Genomic DNA, 20,021 nt, shown 5'->3' with positions numbered 1-20,021 from the left:
TTACGTTGTGCTGTTTATTTACCAAAAATAAAAAAGCCATCACATCTTACAGATCAATTAAGTGATTTACAAATTCATTGGTCATTAAATGGTCGTGAATTAAATATTGGTCATCCATTACCATCATTAAAAACTCCTTCTACACAACATTATGTATGTACTTATGATACTGAAACAGGTGATATTAAACTTCATATTAATGATGTTACAATATATGATGCTGGAACATATGAAGTGACTATTATTGGTCGATATGGTCAAGTATCGGATTCAGCTAATTTGAAAGTTTATGGTAAATAGTAGTATATAAAATATTTTATAATTTTTTAACTAATATTTACAAAGAAGAAAGTTGAAACCTGAATAGTTTAATGACTTCTAACACCATGGTTAGTACAAAGAAATGTAGAACTAAGGAGAAATACCTTTTACTGATCACCATTTAAATATCTGAAATTAGATATACTGTAGTGTGAGTTACTTATATCCACATAAGTAGTATATAAGATGGTCAGACATAGAATGTATTTCACTAGAAGATTGATAAGGAAAGAACCGGGATGGAACGCAATTAGTATGAAAAACTTCTATTGCAAATATATGCGGTTCAACAAAATCTAATCGGTTGATTAAGCTCAACATAGGCTTATTAAAGTTTGTACTGACAATGTCCAGAAAGACAATGTAAGCTTCAGAATTAAGCCATCCAGCTTGGAAAACAAAACATTTTCAAAACCATCCTGAACTATAAATATTCTCCATTGTCTTGGTTCAACACACACTGTGTTTACAAAAACATAAAGTTTGTATTATAAGCAGAGATGAATTGTGGCTGGCAGTGAAATGTAAGATGCGCATTTTGTCCTACTCGGAACTCGTCAGTTGAATATACCTGTATCCGAGTTGATATTCACTGCAGAACTCGAACTCAATACTGCTCACTTCAAACCTCGTCAAGTTGTCCAGATAGCTACTAGCTTGTGCAATCGGGTGAAGTTTACTTCACCTTGTATTGATTGTTTGAATCTTGACAATGACGTTTAGGACTGCAATTGATCAGTCGTTTATCCAGTTGACGGGTCTCAAATAGACCGAAATGTACGTCTTTGATTCCACTGCTAGCAACCATCCATCTATGCTTATAATGATCGTTACTAAAGGAAATATCAAGGCAATCCGCACATGATACTTATATGCCAATAATAGACTGATCATTTGTAGTCCTAAATGTTAACCAGAAGATTCATTCAAATTAGTTATGATTGACTTTTCTTTTCATTATTTTATGTAGAATCAACAACTCAACGTTCAAGTATTAATTCTGATTTATATGTAACAAGTGAATTAGGTGCACGTATTCTATTACCATTGGTTGATATGACATGTACAACTGGTGGTAAGATTCAAATGAAAGCTAAAGGTAAGTTAGGCAAACAGTTTTTTAGTATTTTGTTATATGTGAATTGTTTCTTCTTTCTGATGTTTTTTGTCTTATTTTCCTTACATACTGACTTAGATCTACGAAAAATTTATAAACACTGAATAATCAGAAGGGGTTTTCTGTCCCATAATAGGACGAAGCTGCCGTCCAGTGCTTCCAGGTTTTCCATGGTGGTCTAGCTTCGATTGACTCATGATTTCAACTATGAAAACACTGAATAGTTTCAATATAAGATTGTAAAGATTATTGAATGTAATTAAAATCACAAACCCATATTCACTGTTAAGTAGTTCCACACTAGACCGAAACGGTCATCCAATCCTTCCAGGTTTTCAATGGTTATTTAACTTAGATCAGTTTATGATTTTGATACAACTGAATATACATGTATCATATCGCAGAGGCTGTTATTGGTGTTCTGGACTTAACAAGCAATGCTAGGCAGGAAGAAAGACCTATAAAGACTCTAGACTGCTCATACGGGTTTTGTGTGTCATTGGTCCGGTCGACAAGTTACTGTTCTCTAATTGATGGTATCATTAAGTTATATAATAATAGGGCACAAGGCCACAAGTTATAACATTGAGTTAGTGAATATCACACTCAGCGAAGCTACGAATATAGTTCTATAGATAATACATAATCATTTAGTTAATCCTATCATATAAGTAAAGATGGATATTGGCTAGCAGTGGAATCTAGGACGCTCGTTTCGTCCTATGGCTATCAGGACTCAGTGGCCGAGTGGATAACGCGATGGCGTTTGAGGCGAAAGGTACTGGGTTCGAGTCCCAGAGTGAACACCAGCTCTGAGATGCAGGTACATCCAACTGACGAGTCCTAAATAGGACGGAACGCGCGTCAACTGGATTCCGCTGCAAGCCACTATCCATCTTTGCTTATCATGCTTGTGAATTAAGGCCATATCGAGGTAATACGCACAGTATGCACATATGCCAATTAGAGACTGATCAGTCCTAACACATCGATGGGAAGATTCAAACAAACAATACTAAATGAATTCAATCTTATCATATAGTTATTAATGGAGTTACTTTTGTTCAATATTCATTTTTTCAGTTTGTGGGATACCAATTCCTCGATGTACATGGTTACATAATGGTGTCCCATTAACAGCTTCATCACGTAGACGTTTCTATCAAGAAGATATGAATGGTACATCATCTTCAGAATTAATGTTAAAACTTGAAATATCTGACATTACTACAGCTGATGCTGGACTTTATTCTTTAGTAGCTACTAACAAATATGGATCACAAACATGTTCAGCTGTTATTGAAGTATTTGGTAAGTAGATCTTTGTTTTTTCAAAATCTTTTACTTGTAACATCCCTATTTACATTTATTAGCTTTTTTCCTTTTAGAGTAAAATATAATGATCTTACTTCTTACATTTACGCAAGAGTATGTTTCAGCATAGGTTATTTGGTAACTACTATTGTCATATGTATTGATGTATGGGAAAATTGTGGCGCGACTATAATTTATGGACGAGCCAATCAGAAGTGTCTGAGGGATTTCAAGGTCACGTCGCCAAGTTCAGTGCCTGATGCTCATGTACGATCGGTTCACAGAGAATTCTAGAGATTTGACAATCAAGCGGCTACAACAAATGAAGCCACTAGGAAGTTCCTGTATTTGTAATTGCGAGTAATTAATGACATGTAGACTTTGTGCAGACTACCGTGATGTTGTCCATTGAAGTAATATATGTTGAAGGAAGACGTTTGCTAGAATAGGAACCTTTTTCGCTCGATCCAGATTGAGACTTAAGCATATTATAAAAATTATTATCGCCAACTGTATAATAAAAGCACCAGTAACATTGACTGCAATAATCGCAGATGTTACTCAAGCTTCGGAGGTTCAGAGGTATGAGTATTGTAGGGAGATATCTATAATAATAATGATAAACTTACACAACTGCAGTACAAACAATAATGAAGCTATGTGGTCGAGGCTGGGAGGATTTTTATGACCTTATCATGGCTCCTAGGACCAACTATTATAGAGCCATATGGATGAGTTCCTCTAGCTTATGTATTACGACTTTGGAACCTTTGGACTTTTTCTAACATTGACAAGTTTTTGGACCATATAAAGAAGTGTATCCACTTTAATTATTTGGTTTTGTATAATAAATTTTTACTTTATTCTGACTGTTTACTGATTGGCTAACATTTCTCAAGGTCACTTAAGATTCGTTCAAAGGTCGTCCATAAATTGTAGTCTCGCCGAAATTGTAAACCAGTCAATGCCATTCATAAGTGAATGATTACAATAAAATAGATTGTATAACTACGCATGATAAGTAAAAAAGTATAAATTGATAACAAGGAGACCCCTATTCCTAAAACTATAATTCAATGCGGATGCAACTGGCTATTTCTTGCTTGAAAGATTAGCAAGGGCAGTTAGTTAAGACATTCTATTGTAACCGGATGTTATTGCAGTCTCAGAAACATAGTTAACGTCAAAAGTGTTTGATAATGAAATTCAGTTGACTGGTTTTATATCCAGTAGGGCTGATAGATTAAACCATAGGGAGGCGGAGATATCCTGTACACGAAATGTACCTTAATCATACGACCTGCTAAGGCAATGGGACATGATTCAGGGACATGTGAACTGATGCATTGCAAGTTGAAATGTAGACGGCAAGATATTGAATTAGTTGTAGTATATCGCAGTCCAGAATGAGTGGTAGATGACTTCCTCCTAAGCAAACTTAAGTCCTGGTATAATAGGAGAAAAAGCCTTATATTAGGCGACTTTAATGCACCGTATATGAACTGGGTTAACTTAGAATTAGGGTCATCGATTACATCATTTGATTGCAAACTTTCAGAAACCTCAACTGTACTAGCTTTATTCCAAAACATTAGAGATCCCACTAATCTTACAATGGGATTTTCTGGTAGACCAGTAACATTCACTTAAATTAAAGTTAAATTACCTGAGTTTGCCTCTACAATGTTCACCCAAAAATCCAACTTCACCTGAAGAGGTAACTATATTGGGATTACTACCAGGCAACTTAACTAAAGAGTAAGTGAACATCTCTCATTATAGTTTGGAAAAGGCCAGACAATAACAACACGCAGCTCTATCTTGCCACACACAGTTGACAGTAATCATATTATAGATAAAACCAAACCATTCCTAGCGCTCCATCACATATCTTCCTCGTTCCCCTAAAGGGTTTGATCCCGTCTCCTATAAGGATTCCTAACCTATATCCCTAATTTATGTGCTCAGAAGAAATTCTCCTGTCTCTTTCTTGGTTGGATATAACATAAAAAACGATCTTTTTCACATCCTGTACTTGTTTGTTGTTTTCCAACTCCTTGTCGTTTCTATTCTTCAATTTCTAATTATTTACACACTTCTTATTACTTAACTTTAGTGTTCTGTGATTATTTTATAATCTATTTATCCAAGTTTGATGTGTTTCTTATATTGAACCATAGACTGGAGCTTACTTATTTTATAATTCTTATAACTACTAGTACACCTGTCTTCTTACGCACAAAATGGAGGTTCATAAAACAGCGATCTATCTTTAGGAAAAAAAGCGGTTCTTTATTGAGTAATGTATATAAATTAACTACAAACCTCAACTTGTAAGGTATCTATTGCCCCATGCGCGTCTGTAAGTCTGAAGTAAGAAAAGGCTTCCATAGTGCAATGACAGGCAATAGTTGTGTCTAATCTTAGTAACAGTATGTCAACAAGCAAAAACGGGACCAAGAGCAAACATCATGGAAACCGTTCTGGTTAAACAAAGTTTAAACGACGACACAAAAACTGAGAATCACTGCTACAGGGATTGAAAGACGGTAATTATAATGTTAAATACAATAAATATTATAAGTATATATAAATATTTTAGAATATTACACGAGAAACTTGCGTTACAACATACACGTATAAATTGTTAGGAATACAACTGTTTACTGACTGACCTCGAGAGGTAAATCCAGGAGTTCTAGTGAGAAGCAGTGACCAGTGGAGTTCAACCAGGTCTGTTGCGAGATATCAACTCACTGAAGACAATCGGTGAACGGTTGCTCAACTTCGTGGATCAGTTGAAGTTAGACATTAACACCGTTGGGTGCCGGCTCAGTGGTCTATCGGTTAAGTGCTCTGGCGCGAGACTGGTAGATCCTGGGTTCGAATCTCCCGAGTGTGGAATCGTGGATGCGCACGGTTGAGGAGTCCCATAATAGGACGAAACGGCCGTCCAGTGCTTCCAGGTTTTCGATGGTGGTCCAGCTTCAATTGACTCACGCTTTCAACTATGAAAGTAGTATAAAACAATACACTAAAGAGTTGAGGGGGAGAAACTAAGGACAGAGAACGTAAACAGGCTTAACATTTATGTTGTATTAATTTTCATGATGGGAATCTTCGAATAAATTAGTCGCGTAAGCTTCTCTTCAGTGAATTGTTCACTTCTTCTTGGTGAAGGATAGTCTTATAAATGAATATGTATATATATCCTTTTATTTCATTATTCTTAAGTGAATATTGTTATGGGATTTTTATGATTATTATTATTACTATTATTTTATAGCATCTCTTGAGGAAGGTTCAGAAGCACCACATTTTCTGAAAGAATTAACAAGTATTACTGTTGTTGAAGGAAGTGCTGCTCGTTTTGAAACATGTGCACGTGGTCAACCAGCACCAACTGTACGTTGGCTTAAAGATGGTAAACCATTATTAACTGATGGAATACGTTTATGTGTATCACAAACATCAACTGAAAGATCTGGTACTAATACATCTAGTCATACACTTTTAGTTAAAGATGCTATACCACGTGATAGTGGAACATATACATGTATTGCAACAAGTTCATCAGGTACTGCTATCACTGAAGCAGCATTACATGTTCGTGGTAAGTTGGTTTCTTTCAATCTTATTCTTGTTAAACCATCCTAACTAGAATGGTATTCATAAATGCATTAATCTAAAGTCTCATTTATTTATATTGAGTAAAATATTGTATTAAATAATCACTTCACTGAGTAGGTGTAGAACAGTAGAGGCTTAGTCGCTATAGCCACCTAATTCAGTTTCATTGTTCATATTTTTAAATATAAAGAACCAGATAGTAAGAATGGAAGTTTATCAATTATACTGGTAATATATGTTAAATAATTTTAAACATGTGTATGTATGTGATGATGTCGTTCAGAAGGACGATGGAAGGCCCGCGACCAAACCATCCAGCTCAGAGAACAAAACTCTATAAACGTATGTGTATATTCATAAGGACCTCTGTGTAACCTCTATATAATGCTAATTTAAATAATATGAAGTGTTCATTACATTTCAAATCATTTTCAATCATAAAAATATTATTCTTTCCCAGGTTTATTTGGTCGTGGAGGTCATACTGGCTCAGATGCAATTAATAGTGGTGGTATTCGACATCGTCATCCTGAATTTACTCGTCGTTTACGTAATCAACAAGTTGATTTTGGTAGTACTATACGATTAGCTGCATCAGTATTAGCTCAACCATCAGCTACAGTGGTATGGCAAAAAGATGGTATAGAAATTTTAACTGAACCATCGGATGATCCAAGAATTACTGCTAAAGTTAGTTTGATTATTTCATATAGTATCTAAATTTATGTATATTCTAAACTATATAAAGTGTAATTTACTATTTGATAAATCTTGCTGATTGAACGCTATACGCAGATCCTAAGCTAGTCTCGTAACCCCCAAGCTAAATCTACACACCAACTTGAACATGAGAGAGAAGGCGCAAAATATGCGAGAAGCACTTTACTCTAAAGGTTCATTTATCTACAAAAAATATAGGGTTTTTATAGTATTTTAGAAGTCCTTGGGTTTTACTGAAAATTCTAAAATGCTACTAAACATCGTAAAAGTGTAGTAATCAGCCAATCAGAACCTCTACATATGACTGTTAACTTTCGCGATGTTTCTAGCAAAACTTATAATCAAACACTGATTGGACAGAATGTTTTTTAATGTTTCCTGAGCTTCTCATGTCTATTGCGAGAAATTTTTCTGGATCATCCCAACACTTTTTGACATCATTTCTTGTTCACGACACATTCAATCATAAATAATCAATATTATTCGAAGAAAAATTATCAAATTCTAAACATCTACATCATACTTTATTGATCTCACAGGATTTCAACTCCAAGTCATGAAATTTCAGTGTTTATAGTACAAAGTCTGATACGACAACCAGTTGATTCTGAAAATTAGTATCCGCTTCATTTAAGAACAGTATTCGTAAACTCATAAGGGATCAAATTCAGGATCTTCATGTAGTGGATGAGAACACAAACAAGGACAATCAAATGTGTTAGAATGTATTACAGAATATCTTGATAAATTCGAAGAATCGTACAGTGAATACTTCATTTGCAAAATATCCATCAGTTGTCTCAGACTTTGTTGTTCCTCCATTTCCATACCAATCACTTTCTGTTCTCTTCCTCTTCTCTTTGATTTTCTCAACCTCCTGCCATCAGGCATTCTACTTTCAATTGATGATACATACTACTTATATCTGTCGATATCAGTAGCACACGCCTTTTGAGTTAAACATTTTGATGATATAACGAGTAAGTGGTGAAATTCTATTATTTTAAACACTGTCATCACTATCATCATCATCATTAAAAATCCCTTTTTTTATTATGTAACTGTTAATTTACAGAATCATAGCGGTCATTTAGAATTACGTATTGAAAATGTATGTAAAGATGATTTAGGTCAATATACAGTAATTGCATATAATTCTGCTGGTGAAGCTCGTTGTTCATGCATTTTACAAGGTACAACAAAAATGGAAATACAAGTACCTAAATTCACTAAAGAACTTCGTGATTATACAATACTAGAAGGTACTAATTTATGTTTAGAAACCATAGCAATTGGTGAACCAATACCTGAATTTAAATGGTAAGTAATAGAAAATTGATTTCCATTGAATAATTGAACAATTGTTCAGTACATTCTTTTCATTTATGTTGGGACTATCAAGTGAGCTATGCTGAACTTAGGCACAGATTACTAAGGAAATCTAACAAATTTGTTAATATGGTAGTGAATCTTCATCAACTGAAGTGGTTAAGATATGTATTACATATGCCCCACCACTGTCTACCTTAATGCCTAATGTTCGTTGGTGTAGAATTAAGCTGTAATAATATCTTAGAGGGCTAAAACAAGACATGACATCAGTCAATGAAGCTATTGATTGTTGAACTGAGCTGTAAGAATAAGTGTAGACCACCTTATTTATTTATTTAAACACATAAATATTGGTACAAAGGGGCACCAGACACACATGCACCACACACATCTCATTTGATTTGTGTGAGGGCTGTGATACTGCCCAGGTGCCCAAATTGAAGCAGGTGGTTTTCTTAGGGGACCACACCCGGAGCCTTCTACTTAAAGGTCTGATCCATAACGCAGTGGAGCATCGTGAGGAGATGCAGTCACATGGTAGCCGGTGACCAACGATTGGTTCATACACCATTTGTTCCCTCAGAATACTGGAGCCCATGTGCACCATTGGTTTGGAATCATGGTTTTCCAACTCCCCTAAGTGGACTTTCAGTGTCCACCGACCCGGTTAAAGCGCCGGACATTCACTTTTCGTCCTCTCAGTTTCGTAAACAACACCCCCGCCACGAGAAGGCAGTGAGTAGGACTCCCCTGTCAGAGGCTATATACGCGTGACCACGTGAGAGCATTTGGAGAGGGAGAGCGGACTCTCTCCACTCTCAGCCGTACCAGGGCATTTGGGGGCTAGACCACCTGGTTGAAGTCAGTGTTAGAAACGCTAGATGTCATGGCTAAGAATCGGTCTTCTATTTAGCAGATAGATTTAATAGTTGCTTTCCTTTGATCTTGACTTTCAGAATTGTCTTTCACTTCTTCTTGTCGTGTGAACTCATTTTTATCCTCTAACCACGGCGTCTACGTCTAATCTTTTTTACTACCACTGATACTGTTACTAATTCTCTCCTATACTTGGATATTTATTATGATAGTTTCAACTCAGTATGCTGATAAGTTTGGTAACTTGAACTGACACATAAATATCCCAGGTTCTATGTTTTTTATGACTAGCTGACTGCTACTGAGTTAAAGATTATCAGTGATAAGTGTCAATTCGTTTTATTAGTATCAAGTACTCCTCTTAGTCCCTTCAGTTCAGTAATGATATGCCATTTATCGTTAATTGATTGTATTTATTAACCGAAGGTAATATCTAAATGGAATACTTTTATTATTAATTTGCTTCAATTTCTATTTTCTATCTAATGTATAAAACAGGGAAAAAGATGGTTTTGAAATTCTTCCTGATGAATATGGTCCACCACGTATTACACCTGGTACAAATGGCAGTGGTTTAGCTTATTTACGCATTCACAATGTCCGTAGTTCAGATGCAGGTTTGTATCGTTGCATAGCATATAATAGATTTGGTCGTGAAAGAACAACTTGTATTGTTCATGTGGAATCAATCAAACAAAAAGGTGTACATCGATCAGATATGATGAATGGATCATTTACTTCGAAAAAAGACACAGATTCTTCTTTAGCAATGTTATCTGAGAATGGTATTAAAGCATCACCGAGGAATCATTCAGATTCACCTAAATTAACTGGATATATTAATGTATTACGTCCATTGCCTAAGACTGTTGAAGTTGAAGAAGGCAGTCCTATTGAACTAACATGTCGTGTTGATACAAATTTACATTACATTCGTAAGTATCATTTGTTGATTAGATGATGAATATTGTTTCCTTTAAATCTTAATAATATAACTGCAGAATTTAAACATTACTTGCTTGCCACGTTGTACTACTATTATACAGTTTTGCGACCGACAGGACCGAGATTATACAACCATCAGACTGGATACTAAATTGATAGGCTATACACAGACTGGATCACGTTATATCAGGTACACGATTCACAGCTAGTAATAGAGAATATGGGTATACACTAGACAATACTTTATTCAAAGGAATTAGTTACACTAAGTGAGTCCAGAGTAAAAATCAACACTACGAAAGGAAATCATGTATTTAATGGCCAGTTAGTTGTATGTTCATCTGTTCACGTTCGGTGACCAATCTCATATACTCTCACTAGTCACACATCACTAAACATTTCCTGTAGACAAAACATCGAATTACTCGGAAAGTTACTCATATTTGGATCACCCTGAGTTCAATGAAAACCTCTGACCATGATCTTAAACAAATCTCTGTAAAGTTAAAATTTTAGAAAGGACTAGAAGAATACTTCAAAAGATTACTTCCACCTAAATGTTCGATTCTTAACGAAAAACATATACCCGAGAAACACTGATTGTTCTCGAATGAATTACTAGGTTAGAATCTAACAACTTTTAAAGTTTGATTATGTTATCTGATTCATAAGTACTAAGCTTTATTCTCACGAATTAAAACTGTTACACAACATTAATTGTTTGTACTCATGTCTAGATCTAATCAGCTTCTATTACCGTATTGGCGCTTCGTAAATGAATATTTTGATATTAATTAGATCCACAATTGGATTCTATTAAAGATGTATTTGATAAGTCCTGAACGGATCCTAAGTTAGTCTCGTAACCCCCAAGCTAGAACTAAACAGCAACTTGAACACGAGAGAAAAGGCACAAACTATACGAGAAGCACTTTACTCCAAAGGTTCATTTATCTACAAAAAATATAGGGTTTTTATAGTATTTAAGAAGTCCTTGGGTTTTCCTGAAGATTCTAAAATGCTACCAAACATAGTAACAGTGTAGTAATCAGCCAATCAGAACCTCTACATGTGACGTTTCATTTTTGCGATATTTCTAGCAAAACTTCTAATCGTACGCTAATTGGATAACATGCTTCTTAATGTTTTCCTGAGCTTGTTATGTCTATTGCGAGAAATTTTCAGGATCACCCCTACAGTATCGAACTAATTTCTCTTGGTTATATTTATTTGATGAACTAAATAATTTCCCTCATATATATTTTTTCTTTATTAAATAGCTACATGGAGTAAATCAGGTCGAACTTTAACATATGATGGTCGTAGAAGAATTACTCGTAGTAAAGATGGTGAACTTACATTAGCTATTGATCAAGTTATGTCTAATGATGAAGGATCTTATACATTGACATTAGAAGCTTCTGATGCAAATGCACCAAAAAATCTAGAACCAATTGTACTTTGTACTCGTGTTCAAATTAAATCAAAACAAAGACCACGGTAAATTTAATTATTTGTATACAATATTATTAGTTTTTAATTTTACATTTTAATCTAATCATAAATACAAAGACAGTTGAAGCTAACAAAATGTTCGAAGACAACTATTTACATGGCCCCCAAATGCCCTGGTGTGGCCGAGAGTGGGGAGAATCCGCTCTCCCTCTCGAAATACTCTCACATGGCCATGCGTAATATAGCCTCTGCCAAAGAAGTACTACTCACTGCCTTCTCGTGGCACCGGTGATGTTTACGAAATTGAGGGGACGAAAAGTGAATGTCCGACGCTTTAACCGGGTTGATGGACACTGCGAGTCCACCTAGGGGAGTTGGAAAACCCTGATTCCAAACCAATGGTGCACATGGTCTCCAGTAGCCTGAGGGAACAAATGGCGTATGAACCAATTGTTGGTCACCGGCTACCATGGGAATGCATCGCCCCACGATGCTCCACCGTCTTGTGGATCAGACCTCTAGGTCAAAGGCTACGAGTGTGGCCCCCTAAGAAAACCACCTGCTTCAATTTGGGCACCTGTGTAGTATCACAGCCCTCACACAAATCAAATGAGATGTGTGTGGTGCATGTGTGTCTGGTACCCGTTTGTACCAATATTTATGTGTATAAATAAAATAAATTTACATGGAAGATTATCAGAGCAGTAATTTAATGTTTGCCGAATAATTAGACTCTTTGTTTCTACATAAAGTAAGACAGATCGTTTAGAATGACAACGAAACTTTTGGGTTTAATAAACCACTGAGTCTAAGTAAATTGCTCAGGACAGAGTTGGATAGAGAATGCTGGTCAGAGGCTTATGCTCCTCGACGAGGGGTGACAGGCATAAGTAAGTAATTAAGTAATACATGGAAAGTTTAGAAAATAAAACATGTTCAATTCTCAAGTGTATAGTGATCGCTTACTTGGTAGTAATTAATATCATGTTTATCTAGTACATAGTGGCATTCGTATTCCATCAATCAAACTGTAATATTCCCAAAACGTCTCAAAAATTTGACATTACATTCACTACTTTTAAATGTTAAGTGACTGGAGGCTATCGGAAGGAACTTTAAAAGTATATTTATGCTAATTAACACTTGTCAGTAAAGTGTATCTTAAATAGTGAGGAAACTAATGATAGTTAGAATTTGATCACCACTGACTGACGTAGGTTCGAACCTCAATAAGGAGCGTCAATTCTCTTAGAATAACATATGCATCTTGCTGAAGAGACCCATCTGAGGGATTCTGTTGATCGCCTGTAACTATCTACATCACTTTCATAAATTTACACTGTAACATTTAATAATGAACTACTAAATGGAAATTCACTGTGATATATAGGTGTCTAACCATTTGTGAAAGTGATTTGTTTGCAAAAATCAATCATATGATCCAATACACAGTTTTATTTCAAACATACTTTATACTCATCGATGAATCTGTTATATCCCGATAACAATAGTGAATGGTAACTTTGGGATCCATTTATGGACCAATATCATGCATATAATTTTTATCGTATATTTGCTAAATAATTAAACTAGTCATGTTCTTGTTCCTTTCATTGTGAGCTCTATTTTGACCCTTGGACTATTATTGTACGATTTACAATTCATGAATATTCCCGCAGTCAACTAATTACTGCTCCCCCTATTCACAGCCACATTTGACTAACTCTTGTACAAATGTTATTTTATATTTTATGGTACAATATGGTCAGTTTGATTGGTATATAAACTCAGTATGTTTGAAATACAATGATTCATACCACAGGGACTGTTCAGGACTTAACTGGCAGGGGTAGGCAGATTCAGGACCGACAAGTACTCTAGACTGCTCATACGGTTTTCATGTGTCACTGTTCAAATTGATAATTTGCTTCTCTCTAATTGGCGGTCTTATCGCGCCATACATTAACTAGGCATCCACTCGGTCACAAATTATAACAGAATCCAACACTTAATGAATTCTCAATTGATTGGTCACTGGGTGGTGATCAATGTCATGCGTGTCAAGTCCTTCTTAGTGCTAATCGAATGCTATCGATCAAGTTGCAATGTGGCCACTAGTCTAGGTGACTCGACACTGCATTCACTATGTTGAGATAAGATGGTGGTTGGAGGTGGTCAACAGGAAACCCTAGACCCGAGTTTCGTGCTACTTGGCACTCGTCAGCAAGGTTCCCTCAAGATTACAGGTACACCTTGCTGACAAGTGACAAGTAGCACGAAACCCGGGTCCAGGGTTTCCTGTTGACCACCTTCAACCACCATCTTAACTTAATGAATTCCATTTGACTTCTTCAAATCACTTGAACTAATGTTTGTTTATAGATGAAACACTTTTTTTTTACAATTTATATAAGTGTATTCATTTGTTCCCTGTTACTTTTCTTTGATCATAGTTATGATACAGTTTCACATGGATCATCTCGTGCTAATTCACGAGCAACAAGTGTTTCAAATGGTCGTACTTCTAGAGAACCATAATATTCAATTATAAAATAAGAAAGTCTAAACCACAATTATCATATATTCATATATGATTTTTGTTTATATTGTTTCATCATCTAAGATACACATCAAAACAGTTTTAAGTCTTGTTTCCATAGCAACAGTTTATGTTACTGATGAAACTCAATGTGAATGAATTATTCAATTATAAACGTTATTAACTAGGATTCAACTGCTTCTAGATCCAATTTTTCTCTAAAAAAAAACAATTAAGTAAATGGAAAATCTTCAAGATTTCGAAGTTTTCGTATTCACATCATCAATTTTATGAAGATTTTGTTTTACTTGTTAAACATTGATACTACTAATTTGTTTGTTCACATATATATTCATTTCTGTTAAAAAAAAAAATGATTAAACTTGATGTATGAAAAGAACTATACATAATATTCGTTTCTTTTACTTTGTTTAATACAAATCAAATTTATTGTTGTACACATCCCTTTAAAGTATTAACTACTACTACTGCTTTTACTAACACTATTACCACCACTAATACTACTACTACCACTACTATTACCACTAATACTACCACTACTAATACTATTACTACCACTACTACTACTACCACTACTAATACTAATACTATTACTAATGCTACCATTCTATCTAACTACTCATTTAATGATAAATGCATTTATTAGTTTACAATAATCTATATGTAAGAATACCCCCTTTTTGAGTATATTACATTTCATTAAAATATCCTAATCACCCCTAATCCCTTGCCTCCCCCCAGCCCCCCTTCCTCATTTATTTCATTCATCTTTTCACAATTTATTAATTTAGAGAAATGAATGAAACTAAAGAAAAGAAAAATCTATGTGTATTTCTAATGAAAAACATGTTATGATTAGTTTTTAATTATAATCAATTAGAATGTTTACAAAGTTTACCATGGATTTGTTTGTTTGTTTTTCTTTCCTGTTTACCTTTATTGGTAATGATTACGCAACCTTATTTACTAATTGGAATTATTTAATGAATCAATGAAAGAAATGCTGAAATAAATCATTTGATAATTAATTGATTATTATTATTATTATCAGGAGGGGTTTTGTGGAGATTTAGTATTTTCATAGTTGAAAGCATGAGTCAATTGAAGCTAGACTACCATGGAAAAACTGGAAGCTCTGGCGCGAGACTGGTAGATCCTAGGTTCGAATCTCGCGAGTGCGTTATCGTGGATACGCACTGCTGAGGAGTCCTATAATAAGACGAAACGGCCGTCCAGTGCTTCCAGGTTTTCCAAGTAAACAACACCAAGTGAATTTAAACTTCACCCCATTGCACAAACAAGTGGCTATCAGGACTCAGTAGCTAAGTGGATAACGCGAGGGCGTTTGAAGCGGACGGTACTGGATTCGAGTCCCATAAACTCTGTGATGCAGGAACCTCCAGCTGACGGGTCCCAAATAAGACAAAACGCGCGTCTTGGATTCCAATAGTAGCCATTATCCATCTTTGCTCATAATGTAACTGGTTTAGTTGTGATAATTGCAAATCCTGTAGTGTTTATCAGTAATCAATAATTGTATCATGTTATCTTCTGCGCCTTGCTCAGTTATTTTCTATCCCAATGGACAGCTGATTCATAAGTTTGTATGTAATACTTGTTAGTAGAATATATTGATGTAAATATTTATGAAAAAGAAATATAGTTGTTATCTGATATAAGCCTGTATCTTAGCTAAGCTTTCTCCATTTTCCAACAACGGGAAGCATATTATAGTAGTATGATTTCGGGGAAAAGACTACCCTAAAATCCTCATTCTGAGCAACAATAATTCTTAACTTAAGAGTCTGATTGGGTAAATAATTTTCGGAAAGTTACAATCTATCTATGTTATTGAAGTTATATTTCAATTGAATTAATCCAAAGCCTATTACTTATGATGTGGATGAGTGAATAAATCAAATGCCGAGATAGTTCGTAAATTAATCAAATATATTTTTGAGTGTATTATTAAAACAATCAATCTACTATGAATAACTCTATGCTGAAAGCATACTGTACTATCGTGTTCTTCTAGTGATCCTTACAATAAACTAATGGAGTGATCCCGACTAGAGTTGTACATTGAAACAAATACTCTTTATGATTGGTTAGGAATGGAAAAGTATGAAATTGGACTACAACTCCTAAAATTGCTCCATTGCCTTGTGGATCAGACCTTTAGGTCAAAGGCTCGGGGTGTTGTCTCCTAAAAAGACCACCTGTTTCGGCACCTGGGCAGTATCACAGCCCTCACACAAATCAAATGTGATTTGCGCGGCGCATATATATCTGGTGCCCCTTTGTACCAATATTTACGTGTTTAAATAAATAAAATAATGCTCTAAAAATAAATTACTTACCTACCCTGATGTATGATTATAAAGTGTATTTATTGAATTTTTTTAAGTAATCGTATCAAAGTCACTCGAAAGTAGAGTAGACTATCTTCTTTTATAATGTTGAGATTACTGTATTACTAATCAGTGTTCAAAAGAATAGTTAGTCGAAATATCCCGATCTCAAAAATGTCCTATGCTTTAGAAAATTTGTCTTTTCAAGGTGAGGATGTTCAGCGACTTTCTGTGCCTTATCTCCGTTACATGAAATTGTCACTTAGTATGACTTTCATTCAGTTATCAACGAATGTTGGGTTTGGAGTGAACTTATTGCTTTTGTCCATACACCATTCGACTGACTTATTACTCTCTATAATAACCGAATGATCTGATCAATACTCTGTAAACAGAATTTCGGTAAAAATTCTCAGCCTAAGATTGGTATAAATTATACAAACCTATAATCATACAATGAACACTAGTTCTCTGAAATGACAGAAGTCTAAGCTAAACGATACGACATTCCATATCATTGTTCAGATATTTAATTGGTTTCACCTTTAATTGAAGAGTTACATCATGGTTGGTTTGAATCTCCTTATAAGGACGGAAATCAACCTTCGTAGATTGGGGAAAACTTTGCTAACAATCTACACCAGACAATATATATGTGTTCAGTGAAATTACCACGGTCATTTGCCCTGGCATGACCGAGAGTTAAGAGAGTCCGATTATATTTTGTGTGTAACCCTATTCTTCAACTCACTTAGCAGTTTATCTCTGTTGACAATCCTGTCCCGTTAAAAGTCTTAGTTCGTTGGTCTGTTTAATGAATGGTGTCATCGAGTACGAAATCTGGCATATATTTTCTGAAGCCATGTCTGGCACCCAAACTTGCCTCCTTCAATGTTTAAATTCCTGTGCAGAATGGATAATGCAAGATTCTGGCTGTTTCTTCGGAAATTTTTGGTACTAATATATGCTGTACACCGATATCCAAGCACGACAACTTAGTTTTTCATCTCTCCGTCAATAGTTTATTCCATATGCTCTGATCCTGGACCATGTAGCACCGACATCCGATCCCTCTAGCGTCGGTGTCTCACTACGGGGCAAAGTATTAATTTGGTTTATCCTTATTAATAGTTGTCCGTGTACTTTCATATCCAAACGCTCAAAGTGAGAACTGATGTGAGAAACGATGTCTTTTCGTAATCTCCAACTAATCATCAAGACTGCAGCACCCATGGAATCAAAGGAGAGTTCTACCATCAAGTCAACGATCTCAATGAAGCATACTCGATATTGTCAACCGATGTCAAGTGATTAGACGCAGAGAAGGGTGGTCTGGGTAGGAACTTTATGATAGCTATAAAATTGTCAATTGAAAAATGTGTCTACGTTTATTGACGTCTTGAAGGCTCTGTTCAGCCTGAACTTTGCCATTGATAACATTGTGGAAACAGCTCAGATTGAAATAGGTACTAGCGGTGTGAATCTGCCATGAGAAGAAAGATTTTTCAGCCTTACATATGCAAATAACACCAATGTGCAGTAGTACACACACTATTTAAATTCCGCCTACTCAGTTGTGAATGTCTCTAAATATGGCATAGGGTATGCACCTTCTAAAAGTAGAACATTTCCACAAGACCTGGCGGAAGCATGTGCCTGCAACCACTGCTTTTGGTGAGTTATCATTAGTTGAAAAGTTCCTGTACCTGAGTGAGTTTTGGCGGAGGTATAGTCGATAAAATCAATCCACAACCAACTGTTCTACCTTTAGTCATGTCTTGACATTAGTTTGAATCTAAAAGGTCGAGTTTACGATGCATTGGTGAAAGTAATTCTTCTCCTTGCTAACAAAACATTGCTCTTCGAAGTTGAAAATCTTTAATGATTGCGTGTTCGATAGTTGCTGTTTCCGAAGGATTGCTGAAATCCATTAGGAACATCATATTAGTAACACAGAGGTTCGATAGTTCATATTCAAGTGTAGCGACGGTAATCCAATTAGTCTTTTCATCTTGAAACACTTGCTTCGTGGCTTGGACATGTCTTACAAATATCATCTTAGCATATCCCACATCGTGGATTAGTTGTCAATACTCTGACAGAATAGAAAAATTTGAGTAGTCAGTTTAAAACATAGTACCGTGGAATGACGGATGGGTTTGACAGACATTTATCAGCCCAATACGACTCCATAGTTGTAGTGAGAAAGTGCGATTGAGCGGTTTGAAAATTTGTCAAACGTGGTCCAGAACAGAAGCCAATAACAATCCCTTCGTAGTTTTTTTCATTACATCTTTCATAAAACTGAAATAAACTTTCCTAGTTGAAAGGATTCTCTTTTGAGTGTATTTTTATCTCCACTGCGTCTCCTATCAAACATTATTACTGTTCTTTTATTTATCAACTGTACTATCCTTCCCTTCCTTATTTCTTTATAAGATTAGCACTTCATTTAAGTAGTGCATTTTCCGATCAATCAGTCATACTCAACGTAGAACCTGGCACATGTGTCCATCGGTTCAAATTGTCACACTTTAGTTAGTAAAGAGAGTTGAAAGCATCAGGGAAAATTCAAAAGTAGTAGATATAGTACCAGTATTATTGGTAATACAAAAGACTAAGTATTGAAGGTACGATTCGAAAAGAAAATCTAAATTAATGAGAATAATGAATGCACCTGTACCGCTAAGGATGATTTTAAGCCATATCATTCAACGTCAATAATCATTTGTTACTATAATCACGCGAACATCAACCAGATAATAGTCTGCAACTAACTACATAGCATATATTCTAACAATTAGTGTCTTCATGGAATACTATCATGTCTTGATTTGATGCTCTATTATACCATATTTTATATACTATTGTAGTGTGGTCTACTTATATCTATATAAGTAGTATATGGTGATGGTCAGACATAGAATGTATTTTGGCAGAAGATCGACAAGGAACGAACAGAAATGCAGCGCAATCGGTATGAAAATGCATGAACAATGAAATTAGAGAGGATGAACTGATATTTATAGAAGAAACAGTGAAGATTGAGATAATTGGTTGTTATTTTGCAAATTAACTGTTTGCTGTATGGTTATCAGAATTTAGTGAGATAGTCACTGATTTGTGTTTAAATATATTCGATTGTCCCCACCCGTGTTCTCATTCACTACACTATAAGTAACTAAATCAATCCAATTAGTCTTATCATCTTGAAACACTTTTTTCGTGGCTTCGACGTATCTTACAAATGTCATCTTAGCATCTCCCACATCGTGGAGACTGATAGGTCCTGGGTCCGAATCTCGCGAGTACGGGATCGTGGATGCGCACTGCCACTGAGGAGTCCCATAATAGGACGAAACGGCCGTCCAATGCTTCCAGGTTTTCCATGGTGGTCTAG

At 35.4% G+C, this 20,021-nt stretch overlaps 1 protein-coding gene and 1 non-coding gene across 2 annotated transcripts in view; both read left to right on the top strand.

Moving 5' to 3' along the window:
- Smp_157010 (putative titin) overlaps positions 1-14,248 on the top strand; it is a gene marked incomplete at both ends in the record, with an annotated part of 117,899 nt that extends 103,651 nt beyond the window's left edge. The window contains 6 exon segments of the mRNA XM_018799883.1: positions 6,039-6,365; positions 6,843-7,072; positions 8,178-8,422; positions 9,809-10,245; positions 11,536-11,755; positions 14,164-14,248. Of these exon segments, the coding sequence (XP_018653752.1) occupies positions 6,039-6,365; positions 6,843-7,072; positions 8,178-8,422; positions 9,809-10,245; positions 11,536-11,755; positions 14,164-14,248 (1,544 nt within the window).
- Smp_tRNA_00095_Gln_TTG.1.1 lies at positions 2,175-2,241 on the top strand. Its single transcript has one exon. It is a non-coding gene (tRNA).
- Positions 14,249-20,021: the final 5,773 nt, after the last annotated feature.

This window comes from Schistosoma mansoni, chromosome W (genome assembly GCF_000237925.1).
Source record: "Schistosoma mansoni strain Puerto Rico chromosome W, complete genome".
NCBI classification, from domain to species: Eukaryota; Metazoa; Platyhelminthes; class Trematoda; order Strigeidida; family Schistosomatidae; genus Schistosoma; species Schistosoma mansoni.
This window is presented reverse-complemented; position numbering and strand designations above follow the sequence as displayed.